The sequence below is a fragment of the Dioscorea cayenensis genome, chromosome 6 (assembly GCF_009730915.1).
Source record: "Dioscorea cayenensis subsp. rotundata cultivar TDr96_F1 chromosome 6, TDr96_F1_v2_PseudoChromosome.rev07_lg8_w22 25.fasta, whole genome shotgun sequence".
NCBI lineage: Eukaryota > Viridiplantae > Streptophyta > Magnoliopsida > Dioscoreales > Dioscoreaceae > Dioscorea > Dioscorea cayenensis.
Window position 1 is genome coordinate 16,962,735 of NC_052476.1, and position 20,749 is coordinate 16,983,483.

The 20,749-nt window shown below is 33.4% G+C and overlaps 1 protein-coding gene across 1 annotated transcript; it reads left to right on the top strand.

Moving 5' to 3' along the window:
• Positions 1 to 15,004: 15,004 nt before the first annotated feature.
• Positions 15,005 to 20,542, top strand: LOC120263348 (UDP-glycosyltransferase 87A2-like). The gene is made up of 2 exons (XM_039271203.1): positions 15,005 to 15,534; positions 19,573 to 20,542. Exons 1-2 carry the CDS (start codon positions 15,045 to 15,047, stop codon positions 20,424 to 20,426), a joined length of 1,344 nt encoding a protein of 447 aa, XP_039127137.1. The 5' UTR covers positions 15,005 to 15,044; the 3' UTR covers positions 20,427 to 20,542.
• Positions 20,543 to 20,749: the final 207 nt, after the last annotated feature.

Here is a 20,749-nt window from a genome sequence, read left to right on the forward strand (position 1 = left end):
GTTTCTATAATAAATGCCGCTAATGAAAAAATAAAAAAAATCACAGAATTCAGAAATCTCGCGGCGTTTTCAAATATTATCGCCGGGATAACACTGATAGGTGAGCGGCGTTTTACTATATAGACGCCGCTGTGGCGCTAACAATTGCCGGCGTTTATATTTATAAACACTAGGAATATCTTTGTTGATGTTGAGATCTTCGCCGCAATACTATCGGCGCTTATTGGTATAAACATCACTATTATGGCGGCGATTTAAATGTTAAACGCCGGTAAGATCCCGACGAATGTATCACCGGCATTTTGGCCGGCATTTTGTAAATGCACCGGTAGTGTAGTTAGGGGCGCTTATAAAGCCGGTAAATTAAAAAATAAAAGCCTCAAAAAGTCTACTTTGGTGTAGTGATTCTTATTCTAAATTTAAGTAAAATTACTCAATTTCAATGAAAATACAGGACTTGGTTTATCAATGTAAGTTTTGCATGAGACAAGTAGAGTAGAATAATGTGTTTATCCACTCATTAGGATATGGAAAGTATATCCCAATAAATACTTATCCTTTTTATTAATATATATTAATATATGATTAATATAATAATTAGATATCTCATATTTTTATTGCTTCTAACATTCTTAATATAATTCAAAAATTGTTGGATTTCTTTAACTTTTTAAAAATTTTTTTGATACCTTTGATTCCTGGAGTTTAATTTACCATTAATAAACTATGGCATGTTGAGTTAGTTTTACTAGTCATTTTATATTATTATAAAAATTAAGAAAAGTAAATAAACACAATATCCCAAAAAGAAAAACAACCAATTTTTTTCATTCACTTCAGTATTATATGTGTATGCTATAAAATTATAAAACCAAGTCATATGAAAAGTCAAATGTATTAAACTTACTCATAAATATTATAAAAAAATTTAAAAAACAAGATTAATAATTTAGAAAATTTTAAGAGTTAGGGAAAATGAAGAGTCATGTATTAATAGCCATCCACTTCATTAATGTTTTATAATATGATTTTTTTTCTCACTATTCATTGTATTATAACTTCTTATAAATCAACAAATAAATATGTTTATAATATATATATATATATATAGAGTGGAAAGCAAATTGAATATAACTTCTTATAAATCAACAAATAAATATGTTTATAATATATATATAGAGTGAAAAGCAAATTGAATATGGAAAATGTTATTAAATTGATGAGAAGAAAATTGAATCATAAATGTGTAAGAATATGCGATTCCAAGAAAGTTTGAACCTTTGTATAGAGAATACAAATGAGAAATCATCCACACTTTCTCCTCAAGTTATTTCCAATTATCTTCATAATTAACTCTATAAGAATCTCCAATCAATGTCACCAGGATTATCTCATTGCCATAAATAGCACCATGAATGTTTTCTTAATGTAATTAGCATCGTGATTGATGATCTTGAATATCTTCTTAACATAATCAACACCATAATTCATTATGTCCTTTACTCTCTCTCTCTCTCTCTCTCTCTCTCTCTCTCTCTCTCTCACGAGTCAAGGTGGTGATGTAGAAACCAACTTGAGTTTGAAAAACTTGTGTAGAAATTAACTAGGGGAAAATAACTTGGTAAAAAAATATCAACTTTCGAGCTCAACTGGTAATAGGGAGTGAGTTGAAGTGTCTCTGAAGCAAAATGATGATGAACAAAGAGAAAAGTCAATCTCGATATGCTTAGTACACTCATGAAAGACATCATTATGAGCTATCTCGAATAGCACTTTTGATTATCACAATGAATGTGAATCTCGGAATGATGAGAAACACCCATGTCTTGAAGAAGCCATCGATAACCATACTAATTTTGGATGTTGCATTTGCAAGAGTATGATATTAGACCTCAATGCTAAAAGCGGAGACAAATGTTTAGCTTTTACTTGGCCAAGAGATAAGTGACGACCCTAGAAAGAACAATAACCAGTAGTGGAATGGCGATCGGTGTGATCCCCTACCAAATCTACGTCATCATAACATTTTAAATCCAAAGATGAGCCAGAAGAAAAATATCGCCCATGAAACATGGTACCCTTTACATATATGAGAATACGAAGAACGTAGCAAAAATGAGTGGATCGAGGAGAGAGAGAAACCGACTCAACTAAATGGATAGTATAAGCAATATCTGGATGAGTAACCGTTAGATAAACAATACTCCCTACCAATGCAGCTTTAGCAATAAGATCAGAAGCATACCTTTTTTGGGATAAGTGTACACCTGTAGTGTCATCATTAACTTCAAGACCTAGGAAATACCTCAAGGAACCCGGATCTTTCATCTCAAGCGAGAATGGAGAAAAGTCTTTAGGGTTTGAATATCATCCACATCATCGTATGTAATAATAATGCCATCCACATAAAGTAAAAGAAGTATGGTACCATGTCTTGTTTTTCGAGTAAAAAGCTCAGGATCATGATCACTTGATACAAAGCCTAGTTGTGAAATAGTGGGACTGAAAACCAGACTCGAGGAGATTGTTTAAGGCCATATAGTTATCAATGAAGACTACAAACTTTATTAGATGGTATAGAGGAACCAGGAGATGGCTTTGTATAGACTTCCTCGGTGAGGTTACCATTTAGAAAAGCATTCTTAACATCTATTTGATATGTTGGCCATGCATTAGCAGCAACAACAGCTAAAACAGCACGAACAGATGTAAGACGAGCAACTGGAGCAAAAGTCTCTTCATAATCAATACCATATTCTTGTGTAAAGCCTCGAGCAACATGACACTCCTTATAACGCTCCAATGAGCCATCCGAACCTAGTCTTGATCTTGTAAATCCACTTACAGTCAATGACTAACAAGTCTAGTGGTCGATCAACAATGTCCCAATTGTGATTTTTGTCAAGTGCTTGTAACTCCTCTGACATTACCTGCTGCCACATGGGATTAGAAGAGGCCTCTTGGAAAGTACGTGGTTCATGTAGTGTGGCAAGAGCATAATAACAATAAAAATCACGAAGTTGTGTGTTTGGTTCTCGGACTTTGGTGGATTGACGAAGAGGAAGAGATGTATGTGGGGAAGTCACAGATGTATAATTAGAAACCTCATTTAGATCAGAAGTTGAAGAAGTCAAGGAAGATGGATCACTATTTGAATGAGAAGATCCTACATAGGTTTCATCAATGGGTGATAGATCAAAAGATATATCCGTGAAAATATGTAAAGATAGAGATTGTGAAGACAAAGGGTATATACTAGCATATTGTTTGTGATCATAACACCTATATCCTTTGTGTTCTATACCATAGCCCAAGAAACAACATAATCGAGCATGAGGCTCAAGTTTAGTTCTTTCATGTTCTGGTAGTAAAACAAAACAAATACACCCAAAAACCTTAAGAAAATGATAATCAGGAATTTTATTATATAAGATTCATAAGGGGATCGTGTACCTAGAACTGGTGTGTGAACTCAATTAATGGTGTATACTGTAGTAAGAGCAGCTTCTCCCCAAAATTTTTCAAGAAGTGAAGAAGAAACTAGGGGAATGTGAATAGTGTCGACTATGTGCCAATGTTTTCTTTCTGCTCAACAATTTTGTTGGGAAGTATGAAGACATGACCGATGAGAGATAGTGCCATGATTCTTTACTATATTACAAATGTTAGCGGAAGTATATTCAGCAGCATTGTCAGATTGAAACTTTTTATTGTGCTAGAAACCGAGTCTTGATCATGTTATTAAATTCATGAAAATTGACAAGAGTTTAGATCATTTTTAAACAAATATAACCAGGTATATCATGAGAAATCATCAATAAAAATGACAAAATACCATGATCCTCCCAAAGTAGAAATTGGAGCAGGACCCCATATATTAGAATGAACTAAATCAAATGGTGCAGCAAAAGAGGATTCACTATTATTGAATGGTAATGCATGTTGTTTTCCAAGTTGACAAGACAAACATTCAAAAGTGTTATTTGCAATGTGCCTTAAAACACCAGTAGAAGCTAAAGATTTAACACAAGAAAAAGATTCATAACCTAATCTAGAGTGCCACAGATCTAAGGAAGTAAAAAAGGAATTGGAGTCAGGTGTAGCAGTAGTAATGAAGTGTGATGGAACTTTTAGGCTTTCAAGTTCAAATAGTGTTCTAATCTTATGCCATGTCCCAACTTTCTGACTGATCTGAGGATCCTATACAATACATCCATAACGGTTGGAAAAATGTAAATCAAGACCAAGATCACAAAGTTGGCAAACAAAAATCAAATTGAAGGCGAGGTAAGGAACAAGGTGAGTGTTAGGTAGACAAAAAGTGGAAGTATCTATATTACCAATGTGGGTGGCTGTCAAGGTAGAACCATCAGAAGTTGTAATGTTGGAAATATTTGGTATAGGTAATGTGTTCTTAAATAATGAAGGATTAGAAGTCATATGATTTCCACAGGCAGTATCAAAAAACTAGGTTTTACCAAATGGAGTGGCAGACATTGCAGTATGATAAGATTTGGACATTATTTGATCAATCAAGATTTGAAGGTCATCTGAAGAAAGTGTAAATTTACCATAAGACTCTGATGTGGATTCTACTTTAGGTGTTGTAGTAGCTACAGTTGTATGAAGAGTAGAAAGCTGACTTCCATTGTTATGATATACAGCTTTACATTGAGTAAGAGGATGATTTGTTCTTCAACAACGAGAAAATGTAGTTGTGAAAGATGTTGAAGTAGAAGGATATATTCCGTGGTACTTAAGAGTTCAAAAGTCGTGTCCCATTTGCATGAAAGCTTGCCTTACATTGGGCAACAAGATGATTAGTTAGCCCATATTTACAACAAGGCTGAGTAGAACCAGTGGGAAAATTTGGAGTAATAACAACCACAACATCTGGATGATGAATGTGAGTCATGGCTAACCGGGTTTCTTCATATATTAATTTTGTTAGAGCATTCTCCAGAGTAGGTGAAGGATGTATACCCAAAAGTAAAAACCTAGTATTTTCAAACTCATCTCGTAGATCCATAAGAAATTGAATAAGTCGAATTTGATTTCAATAAGTAAGAAAAATATCTTGCTTATGTTTGAAGTTTGGCTCAGAACACCCAGGCATATCCCACAAATGTTATATTTTGGAATGGAATTCATCAATACACTAACCTAATTCTTGTCGAAGTTAAGACAATGTAATCATAAGATAATATTGATGAGAAAGGGTAGAAGAGTTGTACCATGTAGTAATAAAATCCCAGGCTTATTTTGCAAGTGCAAAACACCCAGAATGAACATTGATAGAAGGAATTATTGTATTGGAAAACCATGTGAGGATCCTATCATTTTTACTTTCCCAATCCTCAAGTCGATTAGCAAACTTGTCATCAGATTCATCGGGTTGTTTGATCGGTGTTGTTTGTTCACCGGTGACAACAAGCCACAACTTCATTCCTTTTAAACAACTCCACATATATGTATCCCATTGTGTGTAGTTATGGCCATCAAGAATGATTGAAATTAGTTGTGTAATATCTTTTAATGTTGCCATCAATTTTTTTTTGTGAAGAGATAAAGTAACTCTAGTTAGGAAAAATTACTTGCAAATGTATTCACAACAATAATTTTTCTAGTGGTGATGATAGCATCAGTAAATTCTTGAACAAAAGGTGGTTTATGATTGTGTTGCTAGTATTGGAAATTTTGATGGAGATGGAATTTCAGCTTTGGATGTAGATGAGGAAGATGAAATTGGGAATTTTTGAAGTAGATGTAGATGTATATGAGAAAATAAAAATAGAAGGAAAATATTAGATATTCCCAAGGTGATGCACCTTCGAGAGAAACCTAAAAAGCAGCTCTGGTACCATGAAAAGCAAATTTAATATGGAAAAAACAATTGAATTGATGAGAAGAAAATTGAATTGTAAATGTGTAAGTATATGTGATTACAAGAAGGTTTGAACCTTTATATAGAGAATACAAATGCAAAATCACCCTAACTTTCTCCTCAAGTTACTCCCAATTATCTCCATAATTATCCCTATAACAATCTCCAATCAATATCACCATGATTATCTCATTGCCATAAATAGCACCATGAATATTTTCTTAACGTAATTAGCACCCTGATTGATGATCTCGAGTATCTTTTTAACATAATCAACACCATGATTGATTATTTCCTTAACATAGAGGACCCATCATCGAGAGACATCCCTAGATTTAAAATGTGAGGATATCCGCAGTAGCCATTGGATTATTATCCAACAGTTAAAACCCATGTGTTTATATAAAAAAAATTAATTAATTAATTATTATAAATAAAAGATATACATATATCAAATACATGTCCTAATTTAAATAAAAATCAAAATTTTAAAATATGTTTATCCTAATCACATGCAGCCCAAATCATAACGGAATTACTATAATATATGGTTAAGATAAACAAATTTGATAATATTTGGATATATTCCAAGATTGCCTATGAGTACAGATCTCTAGACCTTCTAAAATAAACAAATCTCATGATTAGACAAGAGCACATATCTCAAGGAGATCCAAAATATTTCAAGCTCAAGATCAGCCATGATGACAGATCTCAAGGCAGTCTAAAATACATAAATCTCAAGATTAGCTGAGAACATAGATCTCAAGGCGATCTAAAATACACAAATCTCAAGATCAACCAAGAACATAGATCTCAAAGCGATCTAGAATATTCAAATCTCAAGATCAGCCAAGAGCACAGATCTCAAGGTGGTCTAAAATATATAAATCTCAAGATTAGTTGATAGCACTGATCTCGAGGAGACCTAAAATACACAAATCTTAAGATCAACCAAGAACACAGATCTCAAGGTGATCTAAAATACACAAATCTCAAGATTAACCAAGAACACAGATCTCAAGGCGATCTAAAATACACAAATCTCAAGAGCAGCCAAGAGCACATATATTGAGGTGATCCAAAATATTCAAATCTCAAGATCAACCAAAATCAGAGGCAGTCTAAAATACATGAATCTGGTAATCATCTAAAAGCATAGATGTCAAGGCTACCTAATTTCCCAAATCCCAAGATTTACTTTCGAATACAAATCACGCGGCAAATAAAAGAAATAATAATTATAATAAATAAATAAATAATAAAAATAAAATCACGTGAAGGAGTGAGAGGAAACAACCGGATAAAGCTAATACAAATATATATACATATTACTAAATAATAATAATAATAATAATAATAATAAAATATGTTCATTGTGGTTACCTCGCTACCACTGTTGCCACCATTATCGCCCGCCACACGTTATCGTCACCAAAGAAAGTCGCTTGGGACAATGACGGTATGAGAATCACACTATTGAGGGGGGCAGTATCTACCCGTTACTCTAGCTCGTCAAAGAGTCGCATGGAGGGTTAGGAGAATGCATGCCAAGTCATCGGACGGACTCCCCGTCGATGAGACGCCGAGTGCATCAATCGAATGGTCCAGGCCGGTGTTTGCTTTCCTTCACGAAGGTCCTCAAGGATGCCCCCATGAAGGTTCAAGCCACAGTTGCCGGGCAGTCACAGAGCTCGCTAGAAACTACCCTAATTCGGAGGACGTCTTTGCACATAATAATGTCATATGGTTTTCATTGGTCATCTCGCCTCGAGACCTTGCAAGGGCACAACAAGTACATGCTCCAGTCAAAGGTGAACTCCATCCACTCCACCGTGCTTGCCAATAAGGACATCAGCAGCAATGGGAAACCATCTCACATTAATTCTTGATGACTTGTTTGAGAGTGGGAATCATGGCCACCTGATAGCTCAGCCGACAATGGCAGCGAAGCCCTTGAGATCTAACAATGGCTCCCTCTTCGGAGCGAGCATCAAAGGAAGGGAATATGAGGACCCAACTGCAAAGAAAAATTATATGGAAGCCATTGCCGCTAGAGCCCTCTCATAGCTGGCTAAAGGCAACCTCGCCATCTCTAAGAGCATCACCGAATCAAAATCCCTTCTTTGCTTCATAGTCCACAACCCTGGTAGCAAAGACGGTGGTAAGCCAACTACTAAGAATATATCATTCTCTCCGAGAAACCATAGCACGATGAGCTCCTCATTCCAAGCATTGTAGCACTCAAATGCCTATCAAGAACGTTTAGAATAATGGAGACAAGGATCATCTGGCCATTGGTGGGCTTCCCAGACAACAGAGAAGAGGTGGTGATTAAAGTGGCGGCAGTAGTGCTATCCAAATTCACATTTACTGAGAACTATCCCCACCATGATCACTCCAAGGCCATCCTCAAGGCTAGAGGAACAAAGCACCTCATTCAGCATGCGTAATTTGGAGAGCAAGGTGTTCAAATGGGGGCACTCTTCTTGCTCTGCTACATTGCACTCCATGTGCTGAACATCGAGGAACTCGCTTAGGCAGAGTTGCTCACCATACTGGAATGGGCTTTCAAGCAGCTGTGCATGGTGCAAGATCCAAAGATGGAGAAGCTCTTGCATGAATCCAAGGGAAGGTTGGAGGAGGTTCTAGAGGATTATATTGATTGTATTATACTTCAAAACTGTTGGAGAGGATCAAAGAAAAAACAAAACACATGCCCATACTCTATGAAGAAGAACAATATTTTTGAAGCGGTAACAAACTCCCGTCTTTTCTGTCTTTTTATCATTGATATTAATAACTGAATTCAAACCATGTTCTTTATCCACTAAGAAACTAAACAGATTCAAACCAACAAACTTGTCCAAACATAATCCTAAATGCAAATGCAATTTACAAAATAACAAGGGTAATAACTGCCAACATAAATGCAATAATACCTAAATGCAATATATAAATAACATAGCGTCCTAAATGCAATAACAAGATTAATTCAAAAAATACCATTCAATTTTTTGTAACTTCATAGTTTTCCAAATTTTTTGTGTATATATAATAAAATATCATTTATATATATCACTCTTGCACTTCCAAACTAATGTATGTGCAATCATTGGATATGTTTTTTATATTGTTTCTAGAATCATGCAATCAAGAAGAAGATTGAACTTGGTAAGTATAGGTGATCTACTTCAGAATGAATGCCCTTTCTACTGCAGCAATGTTGCTAGATTGGTGGTAGTGAAGACTAAGGTTGAAGATGAAAGCAACAATGGTGCACCATAAAAAATTAAGAAGGTTAAGACGGTCTTGCAATAGCGAGGGAAGCAGCAGTTTCAAGGGCCTCACGGCCTTCTGTTCTTTTGAAAAAATAAGTAGATGTGGTTCAGGACAGAGAGCGAGTATTAGTGCAATCATGGACTATCCTTAATATTCAATATTCGTTTATTAAATATTGATTAAGAGATTTTGTGCATCATGATAAACAAATCAAATCTGCAAAAAGAATTTGTACAAAGAAACCAAAGGGATGAAGAGAAGAGAAAAGGTAATAATTAATACAAAATAAAGAGTATATAAAGTCAAACTAAAAATAAATATAAAAAGACTAACCCATATAAAATTAGACAATTAATAAATAAACCCAATACGCTAACATCCCTGCTTAAACTCATAATGCATTAACAGAAAGCATCGAGAGTTTACTAACTAAAAATTGAAAGCGTGGAGTTGAATGCACCTTGGTGAACAAGTCTATAAGCTGCATGGAAGTAGAAACAAAAGGTAATGTGATGGTGCCACTTTGATAATGAAGAGTGAAATGAGAATCTATCTCCATATGTTTGGTACGCTCATGAAAAACAAAGTTACATGTAATCTAAATAGCACTAGTATTGTCACAATACATAGGAGTGGGGTTTGAAAGAGAAACACGCATATCGGCAAGTAGCCAATGTAACCAAACAATTTCAGCTATAGTGGATACCACTGCACAGTATTCTGCTTTAGTAGATGAGCGAGAGATAATAGTTTGTATTTTGCTCTTCCAAGAGATAAGAGAATCACCCAAAAATATACACAAACCTATAGTAGACTTGCGATCAGAAGAATCACCATGCCAATCTGCATCCGAGTAGGCTTGTAGCTCTAAAGTAGATGTGGAAGGATAAAGTAGACTTTGAAATTATGTTCCTCGAAGATACCGAAGAATACGAAGCACAACAGTATAATGGAAACTGGCTAACAATATGAACTACATAAGCAACATCAGGCCTAGTGATAGTGAGATACACTATACAACCTACCAAAATACCCATCTTATATAAAGCAGATAGTTCTTCAATCATTGACTCTCACTATGACTAAGAAAAACACAGAGAGTAGAATGAGAAGTAAGTTTATTACGTTCAACATAAGGTCAAAGAACAAGACAAGTAGAACAAAAAACCCTCAACACAGAGTAATCGGGAGCATGACAATATAATTGTTCCAAGGGTGACAAACTTGAAGTGATGGAAGAGGGAATTTTATTGATTAAATGTATAGCAGTAACGATGGCTTCTCCTCAAAATTTCCTAGGAACATTGGTGGACAATAAGAGAGAGCGTGTAGTTTCAAAAATATGTCTGTGTTTTCTTTCTGCAACATCATTTTGTTATAGGGTATCAGTGCAAAGAGGTTTGATGAAAAGTTCCATCCAAAGCAAGCAATTCAGAAAATCTATTAGAGGTATACATTCACCACCTAAATCACATCGAAAACATTTGATAACAACATTATGTTGGGTTTTGATGAAAGTACAGAATAAATGGTGATCCACCTTTTGTAGGGATAACATAATATCATCAATGGTGATCCCAACAATAACGAGAATAATCATGAATGAAAGAAACATAACATTGTGATCCACCTTATGTAGGGATAGATGCAAGTCCCCACACATCAGAATGAATTAATTCAAATGGTGCACGAGAAACAGAAACACTTTTAGGAAAAAGAAAGAAGAAAATTTAGCTAATTTGCAACTACAACAGTCTAAAATATCAGAGTTTTCAATTTTCCTAGACCACTCATAGAAGCAAGGTACTTCAAATGGGAAGTAGAAAAATGTCTAAGGCTAGAATGCCATAAGTAAAAACTAGAAGAAGAACTTAAACAAAAGGAAGACAAATCAATAGTAGAAGCTGTAACATCAGGAACTCTCATCTCATCTAAAATGTACAATCCCCTCTGCCTACAGCCTATCTCAATCTGCTTCTTGGAAAGCGAATCCTGCACAGAGTAAGAAGAAGAAGTAAATAAAACTAAGAAACCTAAATCACATAATTGATCAATAGAGACAAGATTTAAGGAAAAATTACGGACATGATAAACATCTAAAAGAGACAAGTTAGGCTTGTAAATTGAACCAACACCTACTAATGGCAAATTACTGCCATTAGCAGTCATGACAGACACACAAGGAGGAGAATTTATAGATATAAAAGAATTAAAATTAGGTCACATACGATGTGAAGCTCCAAAATCAAGGATCTATATATGAGAAGACAAACCTATATTAGAATGGGCTGCCAAGACTTGTAGCTGGGAAACAAGAAACTTCTGAAACTACTTAGTGAGGTCGGCAACTGTAGTATTGAAAGTTTGGGTGATTCCTTAATCTATAGGTGGAACAACTGCTGCCATATTGGGTGATGAAGGTCTAAAACATTGTTGTTGTGACTAATTACGAAATTTATAAGAGGCAGATTGCTTTGTTTGTTATGTTCAGTTTAGTAGCTTCAACACTATGCTTTCCAATGACCCTTTTGCTTGTAAAAAATACACTCATCATATCTGACTTTTGTTTGAGGTTTGCTTTGGTTATTGGAAGGAAGCCTAGGAGGAACTACAAACACTGATGAATAAGGAGAAGAAAGAATTCCTTTATCAACTCGTGACTTCAAGCTGATCTCTTCAGCCAATAATTCATTTACAACAGAGTCAACAGACGGAAGTGGATTGTGATGCAAAATAGTGCCACAAAGATCTTCAAAATCATCTCGAAGAGCCATTAAAGACTGGATCAAACGTTGCTCTTCACAACAAGTAATATATGGTCCAAATTTTCGCAATTGCGTTGACTCTGTCAAAGCTAGTTGATCCCAAAGATTAGACATTGTAGAATAAAACTCTTGAATACTCATGTTATTCTGTTGAAGAACACGGATATCTATCTCTAATTGATATTGCTTTGCAAAATTAGACTGAGTATACAATCTTTCTAAATGGTCCCAGACCTCTTTGGTTGTCTCATACTTTGCAAGTTGGATGCCTATTGATTGCAATGCAGAATTGTTTATCCAAATGATGATATTTGAATTACAAGCATCCCAAATATCTATATGATTTGCATAATTCTCATCCCCAACATCTGTAGGTTTAGCAAAAGTGCCAGAAACATATCCCCATATAAGTTTTCCTTCCAAAAAATTTCTCATCACGTAACTCCAATATGAATAATTCTACCTATTCAATTGCATACTAATTGACTGAAGTGAATCATCTTTTTCACCAGTCATTGCAACAATACACCAAATATGTCAGCCAATCAAGTAGAGATAGGAAATAAATTACCAATCAAATAAAGAAACAGAATCCAAAGGAAGATGAATCAATTGATGCAAATACAAACCAGGCTGTGTAAATGCAAATCAAATTGATGAGAATCTCGTGAGATCCGCAAAAGCTGTACAATGAATAAATTTCTTTGTTATTATGATAAACAAATCAAATCTGTAAAAATAATTTGTGCAAAGAAACCAAAGGTAAGAAAAGAAGAGAAAATTAGGGTTTTTCTATTGCAGAGGGAGAAAAGGTAATAATGAATACAAAATAAAGAGTATATAAAGTCAAACTAAACATAAATATAAAAAGATTATAATACCCATATAAAATTAGACAATTAATAAATAAACCCAATACGCTAACACATCATTGGTTGTGTTTTGAGTTTGGGATTGCAAGAGCATTAGGGGAAAAAATAGCAGACAACCATTTGAAGACCTACCTAATCTTTGTAAACAACCTAGTTCATGTATAGTGTGGTGTATCAAACTTTTTAATATTTTATGTAACATAATGTAGCGTATCTTTTATCAGAAGATATTTATATAGATAGTATATATACATATATAAATATATAGCATACCCATTTTCACATTCTCCATGTAATTAAATTAAACATTATTTGATAAGTTTGGGAAATAGTATAAAATCATAAGTTATAGTCTAATATATACATTATTATTCATCACGAATTCATAAATTATCTAATAACATTTAAAATTTATAAATATTATGAATCTTATCCAAGTTTGATCTAGATAAATACATTTAAATTACATTATTTTTAATTTAAAAATTGTTATTGAAATTAACTTCAAATCTAAATTTTATGACATCCTGAAGAAGATAAGCTTTGTAAATGAGAAAAAGAAAATGAATAAAAAAAATTAAAAATCTAGAAATGAAAATTTAAATACTAACAGAGGGTCTGAGACTCTACAAAATATCTTCTTTAAGGTTTCTCCATAAAAAATCTCCTTAAATTATTTTTTTTTTCTTGCCATTAAAATTTTGCAAAAAGAAAGAAATATCTAAAGTAAAAAATCTCTTGATAGAGTATTGACTTTTTGAATTTTTAAGTTTTAAAATATCGCCCTCCAGTATGATACGCTATATTTTGATCATACGATAAATTATGAAAATTTAAATTATATCGATACATCTACCGATAGTATCAAAATCTTTTTTTTTTAGATACATATTGTGCGATATGTATCCTATGATTTTAACAACTATGAGTGTGAATGATAGTGTTAATTTCATAATGCAGTTAAAACAAAAAACAAAAAATAAAAAAAAGGCGGCTACTGTTGGATATGATGTGAGCTTTGAAAAAATTGAATATGGGGCCTCCTCCATTGTTTTTTATTTCTGCATGGCTCCTGTCTTAGTCTAGTTGACCCCTTCACATTGTGGGACCTGTTTAGCTTTGTCATGGTACCGCACAAGTTGAAGCAAGGGGCTAAGGCCATCAATGGAGGTGCTTGATTGATTGTAAACGGATAGCAAAAAAAGTGGTAGATCTTGGCTTCATTCTCCTTGAGTCAATCGTTGAAGTGAAGGATTTGTACCATATGCCATCATCCATAAATAGAAGCTCTTTCCACATATATGTGCGGCAGAGATCAGAGATTAAAGCAAACAAACAGAGACAAATAAACACAGAAAACAAATCACAAGTTTCTTTTGATCTGGCCCATTCTTTATTAATAGCTTTGCTGAACAATGAATTCTATGAAAACAAAAACAATGACAAGATATTATTATGTATAAAAAAATGTTCACTCTGAAACTACGACAAGTTTTAAAAATATACACAAATTTTAAAGCGGTGACGAGATATATATCTCAAGACGGTAACGAGACATGCAATGTGATGACGAGGCACAAACAACAATACATGATATATATGTATATTATATTTTCACATATAAATGATGTGATAAAAAAATTATATAAATATATATATATATATATATATATATAATAAATAGAGAAAAAAATAAATAATGAAGTCTATAATTTACAATATTCTTGTATTTACTTGTACTCGAGCTCTTAATTGGAAATTCTTAAAATTTTAGTATGGGATAATTAATAATAGAGATTTGCCTCTATAAAGATGAAAGAGCCCATTAAAAAGATAATAAATAAAACAAATAACATTTATAATTCAATATATCGCCAGATGTCTCTTCACCGACATAATACCAAAGTACGCATTTTTGATTTCACATAATTCATAAACATTATGAAATAGTATCAAATAGCATTACACAGTAATGCACAATGATCATAAACAATAAAGCTGCACATGATTTATATAAATAATAGCTGTTGGATCATCATCCAAGTACTATAAATAAACATTCATAGTAAAAAGTTCTCTACTTAGCTCTTTTAATGACTTGAACCCTATATTATATGTATATAAAATAAATAAAACATTTACAAGGGGTTTTATGAAAGCAATATTCTATATAAGCAATACCAGAGCAACAAAGCACCCTTGCCACCCACTCATCTCATCATCACAATCAACTCCCCTTCAATGGCCTCCTCCTCCGCCCAATCCCCCAAACCCCATCACATTGTCGCCATGCCCTTCCCCGGCCGCGGCCTCATCAACCCTCTCCTCAACCTCTCATGCCATCTCTCCACTCACGGCCTTCTCGTCACCGTCGTCCTCACCGAAGAATGGCTTGGCCTCCTCTCCACTTCCCCCACCCCACCTCACCCTGTTGTCCAGTTCCGATCCATCCCCAATGTCATCCCCTCCGAGCACGGCCGCGCCGCCGACTACAACGGCTTCCTTAATGCCGTCAACAGTAAGCTCGAGGAACCCTTTGAGCGTCTCCTGGAGGATCTCGATCCGCCACCGGCGGCAATCCTCGCGGATACCCACTTGTTGTGGATGGTCTCCGTCGGCGAGCGCCGGAGGCTGCCAGTTTACTCGCTTTGGACTATGCCAGCGGCGTTCTTCTCTCTGTTCTATGGATTCGAGGACATCTTCGGCGGTGACTGCACCGTGGCTTCTGAAGGTAAACTCTCTTTTTTATTTATATTTATTATTATTAATTTATTGGATTCTTTTCAATATAATTTTTTAATTATTAAAATAATTCAATGCAAAATTTATTTATTAACATTGGTTTCAAAATATCACATATTGGTTTTTTTTCATACACCTTATTTTTTTAGAAATCATAAAAAGAAAATATTTTTATCTTTATTAAATATTTTTTTAATTTTTTTAAATTTGAAAAAAAAATTTATTTTATATACAGCATTTATTTTGAAAAAAAAAATTCTTATTATTATTGCCCGTGAGAGATAAACACAATCGATAATATTAATAATAATATTTGCACTAGAGGTATAATTGTCATAGATGATTTTAATAATAATGTTTGAAATTTAACTAAGTATATTGTTATTCAAACTTTTAAAAACAATAAACTTAATTTAAATTTTGAAAAAATGTTTATTGATTCTCTTATTATTAACCCATTTAATAAATTCTCCAACTTATTTGAAAACTTTTATCAAAAGTTCATATCTACGTCAAAGTTTCAACAAATTTTGAAATTGTCAATATTTTTTGAATTATAATTTGCTTTTAAAATTTTAGTACGTATTAATAATAATTTGTATTTGATTAGTATTGGATGAATCAAATTTAATCTTTTTTTTATCTATATTTAAAGGTTAGCATAATATTAAAGATTACGAAAATGTCATATTAGTTTTTCCATATTATGAAAATAAGTTTAGCTATTCATTCACATATTTATATAGTTATATACAGTGGCGGAACTAGGGCCAAAACCAAGGGGGTGCTAACTTTAATTTTAAAAAATTAAATATATGGTTAGCTGCTAGCATAAATTATTATTATTATTATTTTTAATGTTCTTCAAAGTTAACTAATGTCCAAATAATTTTAGCATAAATAATAATAATAATTATTATTATTATTTTTAATGTTAGCATAAATAATTTTAGCTATTCATTCACTACTTATTATTATTATTATTATTATTATTATTATTATTATTATTATTATTATTATTATTATTGTAAGTAGTTGGATTTTATGTTATTCTATTTTATTTCCTTAGCTTAAATTCTAATGTCCAACATAATCTATATATATATATATATATATCGACGTATATATTAAAGTAGGAAAGTCTTATACCATGTGTCAAGCTCTCATTAAAAGTTTTTTTTGCCAAAAATCATATAATATTAAAACAATATTCAAATATTTATAATTATCTTTAATTTTGTACCAAAACTTTAAAAACAAATTTAATTTCCAAAAAAATTTATAATTCAAAAAGGTATTGATAATTTTAAAATTTGATGAAATTTTGATATAAAAATATCGTTGAAATATAAACTTCAATTAATTATAAAGAGTCAACAATATGAAAATTATCCTCTGATCTTCATCTTCTAGTTAAAATTAAAAAAAAGACTGAATAATAATAATAATAATAATAATAATAATAATAAGTATTTTTTTATCACAATTTTAAAAAATTTAAAATTAATTATAAAAATAACAAAATTTAAATTATAACAATAATGATAACATATTACAAATAAAATAATATTAATAAATAATACATTTATTTATTTAATATTCACTCTATAAAGCGCATAAAAGACATTTCACACATATTTTCTTATTTTTACTTTTCTAATTCCCAATGAATTGCTCTCTCATATATTCCAACCAAACACAATTTTTCTTTCATTCTTAATCCATTCCCCTTTATTCTCATTCCTATTTCATTCCTCTTGCTTGCAAACAAACAACCCCTTTGACACTATAAAACATCTCATTAGTCAGTGTAACTCCTAGAGATATAGAGCAATAAATGCTCTCTAATACAACCTTAAAGTTCACATAACACCAAAACAATACCTTAGTACACACCCACCCTTGTACATGAATAGACCCATGCCGATCTCCATGCTTCACCTCACCGTCATCTCCCGCTTTCGGTGAGCCCTGACCATGCTGCCAATTAGTAGTGTCAAACGGGCCGGCCCAGCCTAGGCCCACAACGGCCCATGCATTATGCATGCTCAGGCCGGCACGGCCCGTCTAGAAATCTTGCTGGGCCGGCACGGCCCGCCAACCACCAAGGTCGGCCCAGCACGTGGTTCGGCCCAGTTATATTATATTTATATTTTTTATTTTAAACCCCAAAAATATAAAAAAATACTCTAAAATTGCTAAAAAATATAAAAAATATCCTAAAATTCAAAAACATTTAACTAAAAGCCTTATTGACTAAAAAAACAAAAAATATACGAAATTTTTTTTTTAAAAAAAAAGAAAAAACTTAGATTTGTCGTGCCGGGCCATGTTGGCCCGAAGCGGACCGCAAACCCCTCGCCCAGCAAGGCCCGGGGTTTGGGCCGTGCCTGGCCCGAGCACAGTACTGTAGCACCGTGCTTGGGCCAAGCACAGCCCAATTCATGTCAGGCCGAGACCGGCACTGCTAGTTTGACACCACTACTGTCACTCATACTTCAACAAAAGGTGTCCAGGAGAAAAACTAATATCTTACTATATTTTTTAAAAAAATCCACTCATCAACTAGTGATGACATGACTTGATTGATGGATCTGTGGAACAAAGAATATTATCAATGATTATAGCCTTCATACAATACAATGTCACAAGACAAGAGTTGGGCAAAATTGCATGATAAAATGAAAATTTCTCAAAGTTTGGGTTCCGGTCAATTATGTAATATATATATATATCCTTTTGGGTAATTATGAGGTATTTTGGGTTAAGAGCCATTTTTCAAAGGATCAATTAATTAATTAATTAATTAATTAATTAATTAATATCATTCATAAATAACATAGTTAACTTAAAAAGCTAACAATTTACGCCACTTGGGTATGGTGCTCATTTTTGGAAGCATCTGAGATCATATATTCTCAAATCTATATAAGGACACAATTGTGTCAAATTATTACTTCCATATTTGTGCATGTGTCTTAAATGGAGGTTGGAGGCACTTGTTTGTTATTTGTAAAAAAACAATAATTATAACAATTAACTTCAAAGATATAATTGTAGGCGTGGGGATTTGGGATATATATGGTTGATTGTTTGAAATTATTTTGAAGGAAAATTTTCATCTACTAAATTTGACTTATCTAATAAGATAATAATTTAAAAAATAATTTGCTTTTATAATTATTGGTAAAAGTTTGTAAATATTAGCAATCCAGTTTATATTTCAAGCTATAAAGATATTTATTTCCTCCTCTTTCAATTGGACAAGCCATAACCCTCAACCATTATTGTCACATTGTGGGAGTGAGGTGAACAGTCTCAACCTTTCACTCTAAAGAGAAATGAGTTATGGTTCATCTTGACACCCTCCATGAACTTTTCTACCCGCACTTGTTCAAAGTCATTGTTTTACGAATTACTCACCTTAACATGATATCTAAATTATCTTTTCGAAATTTCGAAGAACAAAAAAGATGTAGGTATATATAAAAGTTTATGGAATGATCATTATCTCAAGTGTTATGTGTGGAATATTAATAGAGTATACATGAAAATTTTATTTTAGTCTTGAAAAACAAAAAGAGTTCTTTTACAATAGCGAGTGTTTGGATTCAACATTGTAGGACATTGTAGGATGAATGCCCTTGATTTACTGAAAGTGATTTACAGAAGAATCAGATAAGAAAACACGCAGCCTTAAGAAGAGGGCATTCACTCTTATCTCTTAACCTTAGAATCCTCACCAATTGATGAGAATATATATACAGATATATATTATACTATATGTTTACAATTGGGCTTAAAGTTGGTTGTAGAGAATTGGGCCTGAGATGGGCCTATTATATTCTTAACAGCGATCAATAGTAGTTACTGTCTTCATAGTTTATGGGTCGCACCTGCAATTTCTTCTCAGTCTAAAGACCAAAATGAACCTGTTTTGCATTCACGAACAAAATAGACCATAGAAGTATAGTTTAATGACAAAAAATGCACTTTTACCTAGCAGAATGCTCTATGTATTTTGCAGAAATAGACAAGATATTGGAGCAGCATGTCAAGGGTCTAAATTTAGGTGATGTGAGTTTCGTAATCTGCTCAGCCACAATAAAGAAGTGGGTCTTAGACACTCTCTTTTGGGCAAGAGGAGCAAAAGGAGTCGTCTTCGCTTCAATATATGAGTTGGAGCCACACATCATAGACTCATTGAAATCAAAGCTCTCATGTCCTGTGTACACTGTTGGTCCTTGCATCCCTTACTTGACACTCAAAGATAAACCTTGCAATTCAGATTACATGCAATGGCTCGACTCTCAACCTATCAACTCTGTGCTCTACTTATCTTTAGGAAGCTTCTTGTCGGTCTCCGTTGCACAAATGGATGAGATTGTAACCGGGTTGCATGAAAGCGGCATTCGATTTTTAATGGTTGCACGAGGCGACACTTCGCATGTGCAGGCAAAGATGGGCAGCACAGGCCTTGTTGTGCAATGGTGTGATCAATTGAAGGTTTTGTGCCATCCTTCTATCGGCGGTTTTTTCACACATTGTGGTTGGAACTCAACTTTAGAATGCCTGTTTGCCGGTAAGCCAATGCTCACGTTTCCTTTGTTTTTGGACCAACCCCTTAATTGCAAGCTTATAGCAAATGTATGGAAGGTTGGCTTGAATGTGAAGGAAGAGATCGGAGACGGGTGTTTGGTTGGAGGAAAAGTGATTGCTAAGTTTGCAAAGAGGTTGATGGATGTGGAGGGGATGGAGGGTAAGGAGATGAGGAAAAAAGCTGTTGAACTTAGTGAAGTAGTTCATAGAGCTGTTGAAGAGGGTGGTTCTTCTTATTGCAGTATTAGTGCCTTTGTTGAAGATGTTTGTTCTAGTTTTTGATTTTTCATTAATTTTGAGAGTTTGTTTTGGCACTTTTTTCATTGTTTGTCATGGAACTAATTCATGGACTTGAGATGCATTTCCACGTATTGTAATAAATTTCTATTTGTCTTCAAGTTAGTACTTATTGTCCTTATGTTTGATAGTTTTTATTGTTTGTTGTTGGTTTTCTTTTTAAGTAAAATGTTCATTATGGCTTTAGTTTATGTGAAAGAAATAGGTTTTCTAAATAAAATGTGGACAAGCTAGATTAATCTTGACCTTTAAATGAAAAATTAATTTTATTCTAAGAAAATGCGGATATAACAAGGTTAAATCTTGAC

Coding starts and splice junctions, on each gene's coding strand:
- LOC120263348 (XM_039271203.1), top strand. CDS start 15,045: ATGGCCTCCTCCTCCGCCCAATCCCCCAAACCCCATCACATTGTCGCC. Junction 15,535..19,572: donor CTGCACCGTGGCTTCTGAAG/GTAAACTCTCTT, acceptor TGTATTTTGCAG/AAATAGACAAGATATTGGAG.